The sequence below is a fragment of the Hetaerina americana genome, unplaced genomic scaffold (assembly GCF_022747635.1).
Source record: "Hetaerina americana unplaced genomic scaffold, ioHetAmer1.1.p SCAF_6, whole genome shotgun sequence".
NCBI lineage: Eukaryota > Metazoa > Arthropoda > Insecta > Odonata > Calopterygidae > Hetaerina > Hetaerina americana.
The window spans coordinates 12,004,352-12,026,864 of record NW_027287205.1 but is presented as its reverse complement, the minus strand read 5'-3'; the positions used below and the strand labels follow the sequence as shown (position 1 = coordinate 12,026,864).

The following is a 22,513-nucleotide window of genomic DNA, read 5'->3' as shown; positions in this document are numbered from 1 at the left end:
TTTTTTAAACTGGTACGGTACTTTTAATTGAAATGGTTTTTATTAATATTCAACCATTATTATTGAGGCACCATTTTTAACGCACTCTTTTGAAGGGCAACAAGCGTGGAATGCCGAGGCATGACGACTTCCAAAAATATAAATTCTCTTTAGGGATGCTATCATGAAATGTTTTCAGGTCATCCGAGGGTATTTAGCTTTAAGAAAGAAAAACCATTGGAGTAAAACAATCATTCTCCTAGAAAAGGAGAAACTAAAAAATATGAACTGTTTAACTGAATTCTGAATTGATATGCCGTTGGATGCAAGGTAAAACACGGAACAATTTATCGTAGTGCTGAATAAAAGAAATCCAAAGAGAATCGGGCTCAAGAGAGCTCAAGTTTAAAGGAGCAGGCAACCAAGAGTAGAGTATAGTCAAGTTTTAAGTAGATAGTGAGACAGGATTAGAAACAAAGAGGCAATACGATAATATTTGTATAAGATGTAGAACACGATGGATCAGAGACATTGACTTGTGGAAAATTAGATCAGATGAGAAGAGTTAAATGTCTGTTGCTGTGTATTGGACCTTTCAGATCAAACGACAACACACTTTCGGGGAACGAAGTATCATGCATAAGTGAAGATTACCAAGGGCCCGATGGGACACTGTTTGAAAGAAAAATACGTGCGTTCAAAGTACTCGGAAGCGATGCGTATTTGTTAGGGGAGCAAACGGAAGGGAAAAAAGTAATGCAACCAAGATCTCCCCCAGGGAATAATTTGTTGGCCGAGTAAACAAGGGTATGAGGGGCGTGACTTGTTGAGGTGAAAGGGAATTATTAGCTTTGGACGGTTGAGGTGACCAACGGAATGACTGATGTTCGGAAAGCGTTCATTGGAAGGGAAACAGAAGCGTGGTATTCAAAAGTCCGAGATAAAATACCACCGTATTTTATTTCCAGTCTTATTATGGTTTTAATAGTTAAGCAAAGAGAGTACATTCCTGAGATAGTCCAAAAGAGGCAGAGGAATCAAATGGAGTGAATTGAAAGGTGGTGGTATAATAGAAGAGTGAACATTTGCGGGGTTGAGGAAGGAATGGAGAAGTAATAATTTAGACGACTTGAATACAGGCACATATTACGAAGAAATTAAAAAATAAATATGAAATTCCCGTGACACTTAGAAATAAATATTCCCTTGGGACCATCCAATACCTTACTTTAAAATATGCAGAATATCTTGGCTGATTATTATCAATTGATTCTTCAAAAGAGGGCCTAATTTCAAAGTAAAAAGCAAGGTTTTTTCTTTTCTAGAGTACTGGTAGGTAAGTACATGAAAGTTTGTATCAAAACCTGCAGATATCCATGTAGATGTACATGTATGCATGTACCAGAAGGTACATGAGCGAGTCGCATTCCTTTAGATAAGGGTAATATTGACCGTGATTTCGAGAAGTTTCACATTTTTCCCAATTCACAGTTCATCTCTCCTTGTTCTGTTTTCGCCTTAAGTAACCCTCCCCACTTTACTTTCATCGCTTATTCACAACCCTTGGGCTGCCCCCAAACAGCCATTATCACAAGCAAATGGTTTTGATCAAAGCAATCTGAGTGTTTCTGAGGCGGAAATAAGAATTAAATTGACATGTTTTCGAGTTCCTTGTATTTTCATAGTCATAATGCCAGTTGCGCTCCATTAAGAAATTTGGTAAAATAAAATGAATGTCTTCTTAAATTCTCGGAAAAAAATGGTCCTCAAAAATTTAAACAACCCAGGTTTATTTCGTAAAAAAATCTGATCAGTTAATCCCCCATTTTGTAACAAATAAATACGCTAAATGATATGAAAACACTATCCCAATTTTGCGTGCAATAAAAACATTATTTCAATTTGCGAGCACTGTTACTCAATTATTCCACGGCCTTTTGAAACTTCATTATACCCCATTGTCAAAGATGAGTTATAGAATTAGAATAGTTGTCTATATCAGAGAACAGGATTTCTCGACTCAGTAAAATTTCTAGGAATATTCAACCATTCACATTCTAACCTACTCTAAAAAGATAACCACTGTTGGAATATGAGCCAACCGCTTTCGGAGAAAAGCTAAGGAAGTGAAAGGACGAGGGCAGAGCAATAGCGTAAAACCAGGAGTGAGCCTAGGCACAGGTACCATCCCCCGTCGTGACCTTTGAACCCTGCACTGCCGTCAACATCCCACGGACATCTCGACGTCTCACCCGTCTCACACAAGAGGATACGCCCCCTACCCCCAGTACAAGGGACTCGCGCTCCCCCACCTCACCCAGCAAATGTAGTGCGAGTATCCGCCACCTCTGGTCACCTGATGGCCGCTAACTGACAGCCGTATTGTTCTACCACGAAGCAACTTAATCCCCAACACTAAAGCTAATTTCTCGACTAAAAATAGAGTGGTGGAGAAAGCAGAACGTTCTCAATCAAAAAAGGAGATGAGTTTATAAGTGATAAAAGAGTGTCAACTTATCAATTGCAAACAGGATTCTCCGTTAAGGGAAAAAGTATGACGACCTGAGCATCGCTCAATTTGTAAAAAGTAGTGCTACCCTCGAGTTTAGCTAAACCAAAGGGACATCCTAATTTTCTCAGCGAACGCGTTGAATCGCGTCGATTAATTTAAAAAATATCCGACCTCCTATGCTGACGAATCAACCACTAGGTCTACGCAAAGCGTGTATCTTTAACTTGTGAAAAATTCACATTTAAGAAGAAACAGAAAGCTGTCCTTCAGTAAATTACATCTGGAATACGAAAACTACTTTATTTTCGGAGTAAAAGTTTGCAGTATGATGACTAATTTTTGGACTATATTGTAAAATTATAAACGATGAAGGTTAAGTTACATTCATTTAAGTTGTATACAAACAAGTTATTTTATATAGCTTTGGAGGGTCCCTAGGGACTATTTATTCCTAATTATCACTAAAATTTCTCCTTTATTTACTCTACCTCATTTCCTTCTTCATTTCTGTCTCCCTTTGTGTCGTCTAAAAAGCCTACTCACTTCCCGCTTCTCTTCTACCGTGCTTGCCCAATATATGTATTCAAAACACAAATGAAACAGAAAAACATGGAATTGAGTTTTGAAAGTGAAATAAAATTGATACTCGAAACGTTAGGTAAACTAATCAATCATACAAGAAATAATAAACATTTCCCCAGACAACAATTTAAAATACGAGTGAAATACTAGAGAAAATACTTTTTCACTATTAATTGTATTCAACAAATTATATGCTGCAAGAACTCAAGAATCACCACTTGATGTCTTTAAAATTATTCTAACTCTTCCGAATCACAATCGGTTTTGAAATGAGTTTTTGATGGACAATGGACTAGCATCACTGGTAAAATTTTAATGATTGAATGATTAGATGCATTTAAAATTTGTATGGAATCCATAAAATGAAATTTGAGGATGAAAAAGGCCAGCCAAAGAGTTACAAGCAGCGTCAAGCGCATTAGAAAGTGCTATCGGTATTGAATGAAAATTAATATAAACGAAATAAAGGTTATTGGACTATCGAGAAAGAAGAGAGCCAAGTTAAACTTTAAAATAGGAAGTCACAAAGTAATTCAGGTGTAACAGTTCACCCCAAAATTGTTTTCGACCCAAATGATCAAAGTAGTTGGAACATTAAAAGAATTTTCGTAAAGCAAAGGCGTTTTTACATTGAGGAGAATATTACAGATGGAAACGTCGAGTATCTTTGTAGATAAGAGTCTCGTAAAAGCTTAATCATGGATCACGGTTTTTACGGCGCAGAAACGTGGTTGTAGAAACAACGTGATAGACTGAGATTGAAGTTTTTTGAAATGTGGGTGTGGAGAAGAATGAAAAAGGTGCAATCGAAAAAAAGGAAAACAAAGCAAGAAGTGCCAGGCACGGTGAGGGAGGAGAGATGACTTTTGAGAGAAATCCAAAGGAGGCCACAGAAGAGGGGGGAAATATGATACAGGCAATTTTGGGTGGCGATGGGGTGCTGGAGGCTGCGAAAAAGGGGAGAACGTTGGCAAGTGAGAAAGGGGCAGGAATAGGATAGACTTGTCGGACGGAGTAGTCATTAAAAAACATTAGGAATCGGTAAGAGGCTTACTATAATATCGGATGTTTGGTCGTTTTTCAAGAGAGGCAAAGAAATATAATATAGTATGTTATATTCTCATCCAAAAACTATCTTAAATTGCAGAATACCAACAATAATTATAAAAATTGGTAGTCTACCATTTTTCGTAGGCTTTATATGGACACGGAATTTATACTTAAATATTAACTTAGCGTATCTAGCCATATTGAGCTATTGAAAATATCTGTTTGGTTGTAATATGTTAATAATTACTACGCATTCGTTTTCTTGAACGAGGAATTCGTAACTATAAAATTCATGGAAGCCTGCCAAATACATATATGCTATTGGTAATGCGTGACAAAAATTCCGAGCTCTTCACAGAAAGACCTGATTGCGAAATGGTAGAATAAAGTGAAAGACGAAGAATGCTTAAGATAACGAAAAGGCAACATCACATACATATTAGATAGCTATTGTTGGCAGACAATGAAAACGCGGAGTGCACACGAACGAATTGAACTATTTTTTAAATAGAACTTATTTCACTTTAACTTTTACACACATTAAGAAAGGGAATCATTTAAGATACGAATTACATCGGTAGACGAGACCAAAGTGATAAATTGTGAGGGAAATAAACTGCAAAACCGATCGCTACATGAGAAGAAATCATTTTCCTCTGACACTACTAGAGAGCGCAACGGTTCGGAAACATAAGAGCGAGTATTCGAACTTTCAGAAAATAAAATGACACAGTAAGCCAGTCACCACAAATTAGTTTGACTACTCCTGACTGTCGACCTTTAACCCCCAGGCACATGCCCTCGCGGTGGCTCACATGGCGTGGAATGGTTGGAGTGATGGAATTGTACGTAAAAATCACCCGCCATTCTTACGAGAGGTGACGTGTGTTTTCCCGCAAGACTTAAGATAACCTTGTTTTTCACTAAGTGCGATTTTTCGCCGCATTCCCGTTTTAACGAGCACCCTCTCAAGGCGTCCTCCCAATTCCCACGAGGACCCTCGGCGGCGCCAACACACGGGAGCGGAACAATGGCCTCAGGGACCGGAGGGAGCTCGTTAACACCACCCCCTCCCCCAAGCCCCACTCACTCAACCCCTCCCACACCCCTAAACAACTCCTCTCTGTTTGTCATCTTAATCGGCCGATCGTGATCCTCGTGCCTGGACCACCAAGCACAACTCCAGTGTGTCCTCTCTCCAAGTGACTGCTGGCACCTGTGGGGGAGGGCGGGGTGCGGTGTATATAGTGTGGAGGGGGGGATGGAATTAAAGGGAGAGGATCGAGTGGCCTTCGAAGAGGGGTGTGTGGAGTAACAGCCCCGAGGAGTTGTGTGTCGGACGCCCCACATCCAACCCGTCCGCGCCGGAACCAAGGTATAGATAGATCGATATCGCTTCGACACTGGAACGGCAATTAGCCACGAGGGACTCTTTGGTCACGTATTCTGGAGCCGAGTGGGCGAGGGGTGGCTGGTCCCCCGAGGAAGGGGAAGCGGAGGGGAGAGATGGTCACGTCCTACGCGGATACTCTGGCCGTAACCCTAGCGACCTTGATTTCTTTGTCCGCGTCGAAGCCTCCCACAAACACAACCTCGCACGATGGATCTAAATAGGTGATAATAAAGGCCGATCGTATTAAAATATGTTAGCTGCCGTTCTCATACTTTATCATAGCTCGTAAAAACTGTTATTTATTTTTAAAAAAAGTATTCACTTAGTTTGCTGGATTAATCATAATCTAGTGGTCTCTCGCACACAAACTTCTTGATGCTGCAGGTCAACCGGCCAACTGATGATTCGACTTGAACACGATGTTGATATGTAATGCATAAACTCATTGAATAGATAATGAAATCACCTCTCTGAATTATATTTCATCAGTTTACTTTTGGAAGCCCTAGATAATTGGCTATGCTTTTTGGATTAGCCCATTCATTGCGAAGTGGCTGCCTGCTAATAGTTTCCAAATCACTGCTGTATCCTTTTCTTGCGACCTGTGGTGTAAGTCACTGGCATGCTTCTCATGAGGGGTGTCTCCTTTGGATATGAACTGGTGGCTGGTGAATGTTGACTCATTCGGAGATCCCTGTTTACTCCACCCCTCTGCCAGAAAAATAAGCATTTTCGTAACTTAGGCTTTTGCAGTGATAATTAGCTGATTTTGGAATAACTTCTACTAGGATATACCACGGTTTTCAGTCAATACAGTTTGTATCTTTGAATCTGAAGTTGCTGACTGATAAAACGACGTGGAAGTAACCCGAAAACGTTTTTGTCCCACAAGGCATGTTTTTAACAAAAATAATCTTTCATTAGGCGATCAGATTACAAAAATGGTTTCCTTGGTGAGCAATCAACGAAGACGGTAACTTTGTAGGAAAAATAAATATTAAATTTGACACTGTTTAAGCTTTACCATATTTGATCCTAAAACTGTAGTCGATCATGTGATCGTCATTGTTTTAATTAATGGGAAATATTCGTTTCCATAAAAAAAGTAATTTGGTTCATACCCATCGTTCTTTTGTCCACTAATTTGATCACATGGGATTGCTGAAACCGTCTAGGTCGTCTCACGAATACTGACCTCCATATTAAAAAAGTTATTATGCTGTGTTTTTTTAAGTTCAAAAGGAGAAAAACGATCAATTGTAAACATGTCATTTCAGATATTCTGCCAGTTGAAACTGTTAAAATTATTAAATAGCCATAGAACGGTATACTTGAAACGCTGGTTCAACCGATTAATCTGAACCTCGGTTTGATATCACGAGCCCTGAAACACGAACCCCCAATTCAGATTCGCGGAAGTCGTGCGAGAGACACGAGCGGGAAGTCACTCGCGACCCGCCGCGACCTCCGACAGCGATCGAGGATGCCATCGACCCATTCCTCTTGGGTTACGCCGGAGAGTCGCCCTCGCACCTGGTGCGAAAAGGCACGGCTGAGGCCGGTTCAAGCACGCACCGAAATTGGGAACCGCTTTCTAGGACACCGATCGACTTCTCAATGACCTCAATAGGAATCCTTTCTCTGAATTCCAAAAGCAAAGACCCCTTTCCGCACACCATGGGTGTCAACTTGTGAGTTATGACGAATTAATGGCCCTCGCTCGTCGTGGCTTAAAGGCGACCCTTTCGCCGATTACCCAGCCCCATCCTCCGAGTCGAGAAATGCCGTGCAATCTGTCATTTGCCCCATGGGGGAGTGAGAATATCAAAGCGATCCCTCATATTGATGCCACTCACACCGTCAAACCTCTGAGGTGGCGACGGTGCCCAATTATTCCATTTTATTCAAATGAAAAAAATACGGCCATTTTCTCCAGTGCAAGAGGAGCTAAAAGTTTAAGATTAAAATGTGAATAAATAATTTATACATTTTTATGAAAAACAGTATTATAAACGTACTAATTAATTTTTAAACAATAAAATATATGCAACAATTTCAGATTGTAAAAAATTATTCGCCTTGACTGGGATTCGTAGCCCTATTCATCAATATCCAATGGAGTGCTTTAGCCAATTAAGCTACTGAGATGTCAAGGGATCTGGTTTCAGACCCACGTAAATGCGAATAATATTTATATTCTGATATTGTTGCATTGTAATGAACATTTAGCGGATGACTCCGTTTACGGTTACTGTCGCGGCACCTCCCGCAGTTTTTTGAAATTAAAGAAAAATATCTTAAAGGAGGCAGTCACGTAGAAATATGATAGCTATAGAGTCAGATTTCTCGTTCCTACAGAATTGTTAGATACTTGAAGGATAATTGTTGCGGCGGGTTATTGCCCCTATTTCCTCCCTCACTAACCACCCAAACTTCCAACTAATCTCCACCCACATAATCTCCTTCACGCCCTCAGAAGAGGCGACAATTGCCCCATCTCACGTTAAAAACACTATTGAGGAAGGCAACGGGAAACCACCTCAATTATAATTTTCAAGATAAATATGATGGCCGCTAAAGAGATTTTGAGTCCTGGTAACTACGGAGCTAGGCCAAATCGCCCAACGTTCCTGCAGGGAAATATTTAATAGTGATGGGGAATTGGAATGCGATGGTAGGCAAGGGAAGAGATGGTGATGAGGTAAGGGACTACGGTACGGGACTACGAGGAATGACCGCGGGGAGAAAGCAGTTGAGTTCTGCAGGAGACAGGGGTTTGTCATCACCAACACTAGGTTTAGACACCATAAAAGACGCAGGTATACATGGAAAATGCCTGGTGACCCAGTGAGGTATCAGCTGGATTATATTCTGGTTAGACACAGGTTTAGGAACAGTGTGAAAATTCGCATAGCTTCTCGAGAGCGAATGCGGACTCTGACTACAATTTAGTTGTTATGAAATGTATAGTCCGTTCCGAAAAGCTAAGGCAGGGGCGGCGGGTTAGAAAAAGGTACGTAGAAACATTAAATGGATTAATAAGGAAGGAGTACCGACAGGCTGTATAGGAAATGGAGGATTATGGAGGATGATAAAGGGCCAGGTACTATAAAAAAAATGGGAAAGTATCAAGAAAGGGTTATCTAAAGCCGCAAAAGACACTATTGGAACCGTTAATGCCAAAAGGACTATGAAACCATGGATCACGGATGAGATGATTACAAGGATGGATGAGAGGAGAAATGGAAGAATGTAAACACAATGATAGGCAGAATGAAGTACAAAGAGTTAAACAATAAATTGAGGCGGGCAACAAATAGGGCAAGGGAAGCATGGTGGAAGACGCAGTGTGAGGATATGGAAAGTTTGCAGAGGAAGGGTGAAATTGGTGCGCTGTACAGCAAAGTTAAATCTTTATCGGGAAATAAGAAAGGAAGATCCAAGCTAACAGTTAGAGATAAGGCGGGTAAGATAATAGTTGGCGCTATAGTAGAACTGTATAATAAAGAACTTAGACCAACAAAGTTAGACATAGAAAAGGAGCATGACGCAGAGAAAGATAGCTTAGGTCCAGGTATACTCGACGATGAGATAGAAAGAGCATTAAAGGAAATGAAGCTAAATAAGGCCGTGGGGGTGGATAACATTCCTGTGGTCCTACTTAAATGTTTAGGCAAATGTGGGAGGAAGAGGCTATATGGGCTGATTGGTAGTATCTATGAGGAAGGAATCTGGCCGGAAGACTTTGTGAGATCAGTTTTAGCTCCTATTCTGAAAAAGGTAAATGCCACGTCATGTGAGGACTAAAGCACAATAAGTTTGATATCCCACGCAGCTAAAGTTGTTCAAAGGATCATAAACGAAAGGATAGAGAGTAGGGAAAATGATTACTTAGGGAATGGCAAGTTTGGGATTAGGAAGGGGAGAGGTACCCGTGATGCCATTGCAGTAATAAGATTATTAATTGAGAGGAATATAGAAAACAACCAGGAGGTATTTGCCTGTTTCGTAGATTTCGAAAAAGCGTTTGATAGAATGAATTGGGGAAAACCTTTTAAGTATATTGAAGAAAACAGGAATTTATTGGAGAGACAGGAGGCTAATCCGCAACCTGTACATGTCTCAGACTGCTCAGGGGCGATTAGGGAACGGGGAGTCAGGATGGGCAGTGTTAGGAAGGGGTGTAAGGCAGGGTTGCCTATTATCACCGTTGCTGTTCAAGCTGTATGCAGAGGAAATGATCAAAGAGGCATGGGAAGAACTGGAGGTAGGAATGAAAGTGAGCGGGGAATTCGTAAAATCAGTTAGGTTCACTGATGACCAAGCTTTAGCTTGTTAGTCAGCTAAGGGATTGCAAGCATTGCTGAGTTAATTGGAAATTCAGTGTGGAGGAATGGGATAAGGGTCAATATTAATAAAACAAAGGTTATTTTCTAGAAAGAAAAAGGCTAAGCTTAACATTAAAATAGGAGGGCAAAAACTAGAGCTGGTAGAACAGTTTACTCATCTCGGAAGTGTTTTGGACCAACACGGTAAATGTAGTAGGGACGTAATGGAAAGAATTGCGCTAGGCAAGGAGGCTTTCACCAGGAGGAGGGAGTTGATGAGAGGGACGTTGAGTAAGGATATTAAGAAAAGACTCGTAAAAACTTTTATATGGAGCGTAGCTATGTACGGCGCGGAAACGTGGTCATTGAAGCAGGAGGATAGACGTAGACTGGAGGCTTTTGAAATGTGGGTGTGGAGAAGAATGGAGAAGGTGAAATGGGCGGAGGAGAAAACAAATGAGGAAGTATTTGGTATGGAGGGCGAAGAGAGGGGTTTGTTGGGAGAAATCCTATGGAGGCAGGAGAAGTGGGTGATGGGGGTTGACCGGCAGTGGGATGTTGAAGATTGTAATAGAGGGGAGAATGATGGGCGGGGGAGAAGGGGAAAGGGAAGGAAGAGGATAGGGATGTTGGACGGGAAGAAGGGAGGAAGAAAGTACTAGGAGGGGAAGAGATACGTCATATCGAGTAGGATGCTTGATTTTGTGTTTTTTTAGGAGTCACAAAATGTTTTATTTAGTAGCTGTGTCCATCTAAAAACCTACCTTAACCGGTAGATAACCTAATAATAATAATAACTACACATAACTAGGGGAAATTTCGATAAAGGCTACCAATAATACACTACGATGGTTTCTGTTCTATTTGTGAAGACCCTTTAAGGTTTTCATCTTTTGTATAATCACCCTTCCATTAAAAATATTCTTTGGTGCCCTCATATAAAATTAAGGCATAAAAGATATAAAGAAAAGAGATTAATTAAAAATGTATAGATATGGGCCATAATTTTTTGTTGTACACCGGTCGACCATTGAAAACCCACCATCTTAATGGACTGTATTCCCCTCACACACTTCTTACCATATTCATTTGCTGCTTCCCCACCTCATTAGTCAGATCAATATTCCTCCAGCTACTTACATTTTTGCTTCACACGACATTCTAATTGATGACTTTCTGGATTATATTTATCCTTCGTGGTATGCACAGCACATCTTCCTGATGACTTTTTTCTCAGTAAAAAATTCCTAATAGCATTTTAATGCAAAAGCAAGCACTTTTATTTCGAAAAGCTTTCTCGCTTGTGTCGCACCAAAAAAATTGGAGGTGTATCGACGTCAGGCGACAGGGAGGGGCGGGAGAGGAAGGGGGTGCGGCTCCCACCCCCTTCACGGATGAGGCGACTCACGCGGATGGACGGCAGCGGAAGATGGAAGAAAAAGGCCCAATGGTCGTGGGGCGTCTTATGTTGGGAGACTCTCATTTACGTCTGGAAGCGTGATACTTCCGCTCCATAGCCAAACAAAATGCATACACTGGCATGTTTTGCCGCACTAGATCAGAATACTGTTTGATGTTCTAATAATATCACGTTCAATGTAGTATAGGTCCCTTACCCTTTGCCGAACTAACTGACCTAATTCTAGAATTAACTCAACGAGAATATCCTCATTGTGTGTTGAACAGAACAAGCAATCGTGGATCATGAAAATAATATGCATAGTAATTTAGTTATTTCGACGTTAAATTTCTGTTTTAATCAATTAAATGGATGTATATCCATTTAATTGATTAAAAAATCTATGTAACCCAATAAATATGTCCATTCAGAGATAATAATCAAATATATTTTCATACTGGAAGATTACTGTAAAACATAACATTGGTCCGCACAATAAATATCGTGACTGGTTTGCTGTAGCCTCAACGGAGCACTGGATGGGGGTCCGACCGGTCGGCTCGGTGGAGGGGTTCCCGACCACTAAGGCGCACTTAGTTCAGTCGCCTCCTGGCATGCATTGAGACAGGATGTGGATTTTTGTGACGTGCAGTGGTTTGTGGTGTCATCGCGCCAGCATGGAGCGTACCGTCGAGCAACGAGTGCTTGAACTCATTAAACAGATTTATGTGAATGATGCCTTGAACCGCACGAGAGTGTTTGAGAGGCACAAAATGTGTAAGGAAGACCGGGAGCTCATCGAAGACGAGCATCGCGTCGGACGCCCGACGACCGCTCGAACCGATGCTCAGGTGTCCAAAGTGAAAAACCTTTTGGACTCTGTCAGGCGTTTAACTATCGCCCTTATTAGTCAGGAGACCGGTCTTTCAACCGGAACCGCCCACACCATTGTAACAAGAGAATCTTGCGATGAGGAAAGTGTGTGCGAAACTGGTGCCGAAAGTCTTGAGGGAGGAATAAAACTGTCGCTGGTGGAAATTTCGCAAGAAATTTTGGACTGCGTCCAGGATGATGAAGAATTTCTTGACAGCGTTATTACCTGAAAGGATAACTCAAAAGGAGGTCAAAGAATTACGGTTTGACTTCATCCAGGCGGTTCACGCGGCGACGACAAAGGCTCTTAACAGTATTCTGGAAACCGACTTCTAGTGGGCTTTTAATGAGTGGCATTGGCGCCGAACTATATGTATCTATGCCAGAGTAATGTATTTGAAGGTTATTAAATATTTGTAATGATTACTGTTGTAAATTTTGATTTTAGGAATCAGTCCTAATACTTATTGTACGGACCCTGTTTATATATATATATATATATATATATATATATATATAGGTTTACTCTGACCATAGATTATAATAATCACTATGCATGGGCTGACTTTTAATATTGATACCCATTATTTTTACTTCTGCTTCCGCAATTAATGGAACTGGAATTTCAACTTTTTTTGTTTCTTAAATTAACTGAGTTTTTATTCAAAGCTCAACTCTGTGCATACAATCTCAGACCTAGTTGCCCCGTGTGTGATGGGATAGGGACATGCACAATCTGCGATCTTTTGTATCTTGTGCAGACGTCTCCCCGCAGAGCGCTCCACCCCGTCTAATCCTCATGTTTCCCGTCAATAACTTCCCAGACATCTTCCCCGCCACTTAATCCAAACTCCTCTTTCAACTCCTCTACCGTCTCGCCTCTCATCGTCTCATCCGAACCACTAAAGCTCCACTGAGTGGAAAATCGAAAAAAATACACTGATTACCGGGAGGGAAAAAGAAAAGCTGGTTGCGGCAGGATGGGAAAGAGTATCTCTCTCGGCTGATTTATAAGATTGGCGAGTGGGAGGCAGAAAAAAAAAAAGATGAGGGAATCTCCGATAAGAAGAAAGCGTCCTCTTTTCCGCATCTAGGGAACCAATTTTCGAACGCGGATGTTGACTTTGTTCGTAGCAAGTGATATTCTACCCACGCATCTGTTGGTGGGGAAGGGTGAGAGGGTGGGATGGAGGCCGAGGAGGGTACTCCCGACTATCCAACACACACAAACATACACACACACACATTTGCACGCACGACCCCTTCGTGGGCCAACGATTCCTCCTCCGAGCATCTTCCCATGCAGACTTTTCCACCCGTGCGCGATGCTTTCAACAAAAATTAAAGAATATTCTTTGGAACATCCCACGCAGTGAAGAATGCCCACACGTTATGGACGAGGCAATTATGGAAATGCACGTCTCAGGAGCACCCGCATGGACAGAGAGTCCGCGAGAGCCTTGACCAAAGGAATAGCACGCTAATGGAAAATATAAATTTACCTCACAAACTTTCGTATTTCCAATACCGCCCCATCAAATTACCTATTACACATCTCCGAAATGCTTTTCGTTAGAAATATTTGACTTCTCCACTTCAGCTGTTAATACTCTTCTATTATTATGTAATATTAATATGAATATAATATGAACATCAACAAGAGGAAAACTAAAAGCCATGTGTGTGGAAGAGAGAAGCTGAATGCAGATGTCACACAATGCGAGGGGAGAAACTAGAGAAAGTGGAATCCTTCATCTACTTGGGCAGCAGCATAACATGGGATGGAAGAAGCTCGACATGTATCAAGCGAAGAATAGCCCAAGCAAAAAACGCATTCATGAAGAAGAGGCCATTACTATGTTAAAAGAACCTACGGCTGGAAACAAGGAATCATTTCGTCAAGACTTACGAGTGGAGCATGGCACTCTATGGTTCCGAGACTTGGAACATTGGAAAAGTTGACCAGCGAAGAATGGAAGCCTTCGAAACATTGTGCCGCAGGATATTGATGAAGATGAAATGGATAGACAAAGTAAGGAACGAGGAAGTATATAGAAGAGCAGAAGAGACTAGAACCATAATGAGAACTCTGCGGCAAAGAAGAAATAGATGCATTGGGCACACATTGAGGCACAATGGATTGATTAGGAATATAATAGAAGGGAATAGATGGTATAATTCCACGAGGAAGACCAAGAGACATGTACATAAGACAAATGAAGAAGGATGTAAAACAGAGAGGGTATCAAGGATTGTGGGCATTGACATTAAATAGAGTAGAATGCAGGGCTGCAGTAAATCGATCCTAGGATTCAAATACTGATGATAATATAATGCTCAAAGGGATTACTCAATAGCACTTGACATGAAAATTATTACGAGGAGTTTCACTTCCTTATACTGGTCCCTCGGTTTAATTCCCAAACATTGAAAAGCAAAGGTTAGAGAGAGTCTAGTTCTTCCAGTCTAAATATCGTCATTTCCAAAAAGGCCATTCATTTCGTTAATATTCCATTCAATTTATAGACTCCCTTAATCGTTTTCATAAAAAGGAATGCAAACTATTTGATGTAAAATAGTTGGTATTATAAATTATCATATTAACAAAGTACTATAGTAATCACTCTCTTCTTAAAGCCAACGTAATCGCTACAAGGAATTTTAAGGAATCATATACGCACGTACTAAAAGGCAGAGTAGTGAAAAAATAAACATAAAAGATGGAATTCTGCAAATGGCTTCATAGGTCTTACATTAAATATAAGGGGGATTCCTAATTTCCCCAAATCACTAAAATGAACTTGCGCCTTTCTTTTGATCAAAGATTCGAGAACACAAGTAAGCATAAGGCAGAAGGTGGAAAGGACAAGAAATTGATGAAGTTTTATTTAATAGGGTGAGATACTGTGATAATAATTTAAATGTTAGATCTTTTGGAATCGGGACATCTAAGACTCCCTAAAATTATAAAAATTACATTTCTTTCATCAATCCTTTTATCATAACGGTAGAGGAAATACATAAATAACGAATAAAAATGGACATTTTGTAATTTTCGGAGGGTCTTTGGCATTCAACGCATTCCTGCGCTCCGAGTTTATATATATATATATATATATATATATATATATATATATATATATATATATATATATATATATATATATATATATATACAGGGTTGCACCCAAAGGTGGTAGGACTGATTTTCTCTGGCGCGAACGGAGCGGTGGAGGGGGCCTGCCTGGCAGGGTAAGGTGGAGGGGGCTCTTGGCAACAGACCAACACCAACCTCAGTCGCCTGCGGGCTGTCGTTGAGTGAGGACACCATTTTTAGTGAAGCAAGTTTTTTGTCCGTGTCGAAAAACAAAATGAATCTGAATTTAGAGCAACGTTATTCCGTGAAGTTTTGTGCGAAACTCGGGAAGACGGCAACTGAGACCCTCGATATGACCAAGCAGGCTTATGGGGACACTGCCTTAAGCCGTTCCAAAGTATTTGAGCGGCACAAATTGTTTAAAGAGGGTAGGGAGCTCGTTGAAGACGACCATCGCTCCGGACGGCCGTTGATCGCAAGAACCGACACGAATGTGGACAGAGTGAGGACACTGCTGAACACGGACCGACGCTTAACCAGTGAAGAAATTGCAGACCAGTTGGGTCTGTCTGCATCCAACTTCCAACGAATTATTTCACAGGATTTCGCGCAAGGTGTGCGCCAAGATGGTGCCGAAAATTCCGCCATAGCGCGCCCGTTGTCAGACAGCTCCTGGCCAAATACGGCGTTGCCACGTTGCCGCACCCGCCCTATTCTCCCGATCTGGCACCACCGTACTTCTTCTTCTTCCCCCTGATGAAAAGACAGCTCAAGGGACGACGTTTTGACTCGATAAAGGCCGTTCAAGAGGCTTCGATGAGGGTCATCAACGGCATCCCCAAAGAAAATTTCCAGCGGGCGTACGGGGAATGGGAGCAACGTTGTACTATGTGTGTAGCAGCTCAAGGAGCATACTTTGAAGATTATTAAGTCGATGCAAGTATATCGTCAATAAAATTCTTGTAAAAAAATCAGTCCTACCACTTTTGGGTGCGTCCCTGTATACATATACACATATAGTATGTATGCATACATATATATATATATATATATATATATATATATATATATATATATATATATATATATATATATATATATATATAATTTTCAGGAAAATGATAAAAATATAATAATAGAATAACATTGAAATAGAGAGAATAAGAGGTTCGAATGATTAGATATTAAACTTTAATTAGGAAGAATCGAAACAAAACTGCTCTAAGATTGTATTAATTACAATCAAGGAAAGACCAACATATTAGGAGAATTTAACTATGCTTTCTCTTTCTACTGAGGTCCTCATTTTAGCACTCATACAAATTCATGACCTCACTAATGACATTTTGTTTCTTATAACCGAGTCATGTTTACTACTAGGGAAACAGAACTTATATCAACACTCAAGAATGGATGGAGGCGTAGATCGACTCTTAAGGGGATGAATTTGAGGAAAACTTTCCAGAGCAAACTTGGACCCAAGTTGCTACCCACTCGGTGGAAAGGGACGTCAACATCACCATCAAGCTCTCGTTTGAGTTTAACAGTGAGTAGGGCCGTCTTGCGACTCCAGGATGTCCGAAATCACCACGTATCGGCACCGCGTCACAGTGAAGCGCATTCCTCTCTCTATCACGTGTCCTCGTGGCACTCATGATTAAAATATCAGCTAAGTCAGTTTATTCGTAAACATTATGATTAAAGTGTATTGTTCATATCGGTCTGAAAGGTAGTCAACAATATCTCGTTGTGATATCTCGCCTATAAACGTCATGCTTCGCCATAGCTACTCCCAATACGGAAATATTAAGGCGCCACATAGTTATACCTTCGTCCTAATTATTAAATTGAACGAGTTAAATTGTTTCAACTCATTTTTTTCAAATCGGAAACGTAAGTAGGCGAAAAAGTGTACTTTTAATGAAGCTATATAGAGCATAAAATATAATGATAAATAATTTAATTTTTGTTTATTCGAAATACTCGAAAGTTAACTGAGATGCTTTCAGGATTTCTACCACTATAACTATATTGATAACGGTTTTGAGCCTGTAGAAACATCTTCCAGGATTTAGATTTTTAAAAACCCTCAAGGGTCAACTCTTGCATTGTGTGAACCTAAGAATTAATCAAACGAGAACTCAGGAGTCGATTTCTATCAAAATAAGAGATTATGGGTGATATTGTCTCGGCAACGTAGATGACATAATCGGTATACAAGAGGATAGAGGGATTGCAGTCGGTAATAGACACGACGTGTTCGATTGACCTAGATGACTGATATCGTCGATATTGCTTGATAATTTTAGTATTATTTGATAGTCTGCACATATATCGCAACATCGATGTATAGTCACCAACTGCGTCTTTTATATATAAAATGGATAATGGAAAAGAATAAGGTAAAGGATAACGAGACGGCTCTCTCGTCTTACATCCAGCTTCCTCAGGAGATAAGCACCAATTCCTTGCCCCAATTACCTTCTCCCAACTGCAACCAGCGAGGTTTCTTTGGGGCTAACTAAGTGAATGTCTCTAAATTATCCCGTCAGCACTGCAGACCAACTTAGAGACGAGGAGGTTCTGGTACAAGACTTGCTCAACAAGCAACTCACGTGTTCTAGTTTTCCCATTCCAAGGGTTGCCTCGAATGGAAGGAATGAAACAAAAAAGTCCTTCTCCATTAATGAGCGGGTGGGGAACAAAAAGACGAATGCCTAGCAACTAATATAAGGAAGGTTTAGTGAATGCGGTACAAAGTGAAGCCGGAGAGCATTTCCAGAAGGGGGAGAGAGAGAAAAATGTTTTCAAAGGAACGCTCTGACGCTAGCAGAATGACGCCAGAGCATGGGCGAGGTGCCGCCTCTGGTGCCTCCTGACGCCAGTGTTGGGCCGCCATCGAAAGCAGCGATAGTTCACCGCCAGCAAAACAGATCAAAAATTAGCGCTGAAAAATGAGGAATGGCGAAGATGTACGTTAAGTATCCGTAAAATAATGGCCTCACCGCTTATTTTAAGATGAAATAATATTTGATTTTTTTATATCCGCTCTTTTTGAAATAAAATTACCGCAGAGGATAAATACATGTAATGAAATCTGTTATAATTACCTTCCAAAAGTCTAATTAAGAGCAGTAGCATTTTTTCCATCCACCTAATTCTGTAATCGATAGTTGCCCGACACATCTATATAATCGTAAATAAAGAAGATTATTCAATAGGATTATTAAAACAGGCTCGATGTTCATTGGGTGCGGTCTCCTTCGTCAAATATTCAAACATATTTTAATGATATTCAGTCATCATTCCATTTAGATGTTTCCCTCAGAATTAACGAAAGTTGTTGAGAAGTATTAATCAGCGTGATTTGGACGGGGAGGGCCTTCCACCATTGCATGGTAGCAGACTGGGAGAAGAGCCAACAGTGACCACTGCCCTATTCCGTCCTTTTTGGGATGAGGAGAGGAGAGGAGTGGGTGGATTGTTAATTTTGAGGAAACACGGTTTATTGAATTACGCGAGATCTAAAAATGATTAACTGATGCTGCCAGGATACACAGTTGATTATCTCCGCTCAACGAAACTTATTATACTGCCGGAGATCAAGTCATGTAATTCCACGAGTTATTTTTACAAACAAATATTCTCTATTAACTGGAAAGTAATTAATTCCCGGCGGCGCCACCGAAATAAATTTTTTAATAACCACTCCGTGTTAAGCACTGTTTTCCTACATTAAATGAACTGCGACAAACATGAGTGGGAGAAATTATAAGATAGATGATAAATAATCCGGATTAATTACTGGGAATAATGACGTCCACCGCCACGATATGACAAGATTACGTTGCCAGAGTAGACTGTAGAGAGCGGTCCTGAGCAAATAATTTGGCAACATCACCATTAATAGTTCAAATCTAAAATAGATATACTGCATCCCTCCATTATGTGCTATTTCCATCACACCCTAATGGATTTTCTGTTTAACATCATACTTAATTTGTCTTATTTACTTGTCTCTTGGTCTTACTCATGGGATTTGCCCTACAATTTTTCATCCTATTATGTTTCTAAAAAATTCAATGTGTCCTATATTGGGCGTATTGGATTGATTATAAATAGTAATTGGTAAACCTTTCTACGCCATCTAGTTCTTCTTTTCTGTAGATTTCTCGATATGGTCCATTCCTCTTCAGCTCTACTATATAGTTCCTTGTTCCACACTTGGTCTGAGTAACAGATACATCGAGCCAAATATTTATTCTAAGGGCCATTGTTTCTTATCACTAAAAATATAAAATTTATTCGTTTAATACGTCCATTCCAATTTTTATTAATAATATTTTTAGAGCCCACAGAATATAAAATCTTAAATTATCCACTCACTTGAAGAAAATAGTTTCACACATATAGCATGAAATGCTACATCCAATAATAGGACTAGGAAAAAGTATTGCTAACACCTTTTTCTAGCAAATATGTAATGACGAGAGTAGTTAATGTAAATAATCGTTGAAAGGTACGGAAGGCACGAGGCGAACAGCAGAATGGAAAATAAGATGCTATTTACTTCCGTAATTCTACCACATGATTACTCCAAATTCTCGTTGATTATCAAATTCTGAGCACAAAATGCACAAGTCCGCCTAAATGATTTCCAAATTAATTACAATCTCAAAATATATTTTTGCAAATTTTCGATTCATTATAAAAATAAATGCCTTATAGTATTTCAAAAAACATAAATATCTGTCAAGATTAAAATTTCAATTAAAGGTATATCCATAAACATATACGTATATGCTCCATTGGAATTTAAACATACAGATGCAATTTCATGACTTTTGTACAAAAACATAGAAGGTAGTTCAGTTTATTTTTGACTATATAACTGATTAAATGATTCTTCAGGAAACGATGGCTTTGATATCATTAACCATCCTTTTTTTAACTTCTTACTAATTCACACAACATGTCACAGGATTGACATTTATTTTCCATTTGATTTTTTTTCTTCTTCTAAGCTTGAGGCATTCACTCCCAAAAATATGTATTTTATTCTTATTAATATACTGAAGAGCTAATGGTAAAAATACCTCAGGACTTCTCTAAAAATGTACTGTTCCAGGTAAGTCATTTTTGAATTAGGAAACGTTAAAAATTTCCATTGACCTGAACCCAATCTTCGTTTTTTAAGCTCATCTATGAACAAATGAAAGTTAATTCCGCTAGTTCTTATTGTATTTTCTGACTCCCTACCCTTCTGAGTCCATTTTCAAAATTTATGGGTTGTTATTCATATGGTTTCGAATGCACGAAAGTTTTTAGTGAACTGGTGAAGCGCCATGCACGATAGGAAAACGAGAATTGTCCCTGTCGCCTATGAAAGACTCGCGCCATGTCCGCGTGGCATTTGCCTGCCGAGGGAGCACAGAGGTAACCACTTGGTCGAGCCGAGGACACGAGTTCAGTGAAGCTGGCCTACTTATTAGAGCATCAGCCGAGAGGGGAACAGAACGCTGACTCGGGGTACACCCTGCGACAGCCCTTAATACTCACGGACAACAAGCTAAGCCTTCCGGCCGTCGCCAGGAATCCGTAACGCCAGTGATGATTTCACGAATCGCGAGCTGTGCACTGAGAGGATTTTCAGTCAACCATCCTGATCCACTAATTCACAGAGGGTAATAACATAGTATGACAACTAATTAATGCAGAAATTGGAAATATTTTAAGTAGAAACGCAAGATAAATAATTATAAACCAAAAACACCATGTGTCATGAATTTAATACGACTTCGAGCCGACCAAAGCGGTTCCAGCTGTGAGTTTGAGGTGGCTAAAACGGTGGCACGTTTAACGCATTAGGTGTTGAGCGGCATTTAAATTAGACCAGTGTTTCCCAACGTGCGGCTCAAGTCGCATAGAATGAAGTTAAAAGAGAGATTGATGTTCCGTTGGTCAATCATCACCAGGATAGGTTTTATACAAAAAAAGTCGAGTATGATCATGAAAGACCGATTTTTCTCAAGCGAGAGCCAGACATTGAGTAGAAAAGACAGGTGAATGAGATATTACTGATTAAATTGGATCTAATACAGTGGATTGAAGTCCATCTTGATTGTAGTTAAATTTTGGAGTACGAAGGTTTTATGGAAAGGGTACCCAGGAGATCAAATTACAAATGAATGAATAATTGATCGTTGTTTTGGGGCGAAATTGAGACTATGGAGTCTTTTCTATCGCTCAACAGACGATAACTTCGAGGGTAAATGACATACTAATAGGAACCAGTAATAATATGTTCTGCAGTTCGTATGGGGAGGCTCACCTGAGTATCGTTCCAGTAGACGTGCAGCCGGTAACCGCGGAGCACGTCCGGAGAGTCGTTGATGTGGTCGACGGCCAGCTTGACGGCGGGCATGACGCCCCTTCCGAGGGACCCGCCTCCGGGCCCTCGGGGCCCGAACGGGAAGAAGCCGGCAATGTAGACGTCCTGCCTACGGCTCCTTGAGCCCACCAATCGTAGCTCGGGGCCCGGTGGGGGTCGTCCATAGGACATTTCACGCCCTCCACCGCCCCCCCAGCCCACGAACTCCCCCTCGCCCCCCTCGCCCCCCTCGGACACGAGGCTGGGGGCGGAGGACACGTTGGGGGCGGCCGGGGCCGGCGGGGGTGGTGGAGCCTTGGGCGGGGGCCGCGGCTTGTTCATTGGGGAGCGGGCGACGGAGGGCGAGGAGGATGACGCCACGACGGGAGAAGGGGGCGAGAGCGACGCCTGCGGGGGCAACGGGGGCAGCTGGAGATGGGGCAGCGGATGCAGAGGTGGCTCCGGGGGCGGGTGGGCCCCCCACAGGGGCGTGTCGGGGGGCGGCGGCGGCGGGCCCCCATTGCTGCGGTGGGATCGGCGGCGGGGCGGGGGGCGGAGGTGGAGTGCGGCCGCGGGGGGCGGGACCGGCGGGAGACGGGACGGGACGGACGAGGCCTGCGGGATTCCCGTGGTCCCGTGGGAAGCTTCCCGCCCCGCGGCGGCCCTGAGCGCGGGGGGGTCGGAGGGTGCGGCGGGCGGCGCAACGTGGAGGGGCAGGGCGTGGGGGAGGTAGAGGAGGAGGAGGAGGAGGTAGAGGGGGGGGCGATGGGAGGAGGGTCTCTTCCTGGCCGCCATCTCCCTCATGGCGCCTCGCCTCCTCCACGAGAGAAGCGCTGCTCTCCCTCGATGGACGACGGCGACGATTCAGTGCGGCCCCGGGCGGCCCCCGGCGGGGCGGGCGACATCCGCGGGCCACCCCCACCCCTCCCT

At 41.6% G+C, this 22,513-nt stretch overlaps 1 protein-coding gene across 1 annotated transcript; it reads right to left on the bottom strand.

Annotated features, from left to right (window-relative positions):
* Positions 1 to 6,092: 6,092 nt before the first annotated feature.
* Positions 6,093 to 22,378, bottom strand: LOC139695245 (uncharacterized). The gene is made up of 2 exons (XM_071593933.1): positions 21,545 to 22,378; positions 6,093 to 6,227 (listed from the first exon to the last, which is right to left on the bottom strand). Exons 1-2 carry the CDS (start codon positions 22,376 to 22,378, stop codon positions 6,093 to 6,095), a joined length of 969 nt encoding a protein of 322 aa, XP_071450034.1.
* Positions 22,379 to 22,513: the final 135 nt, after the last annotated feature.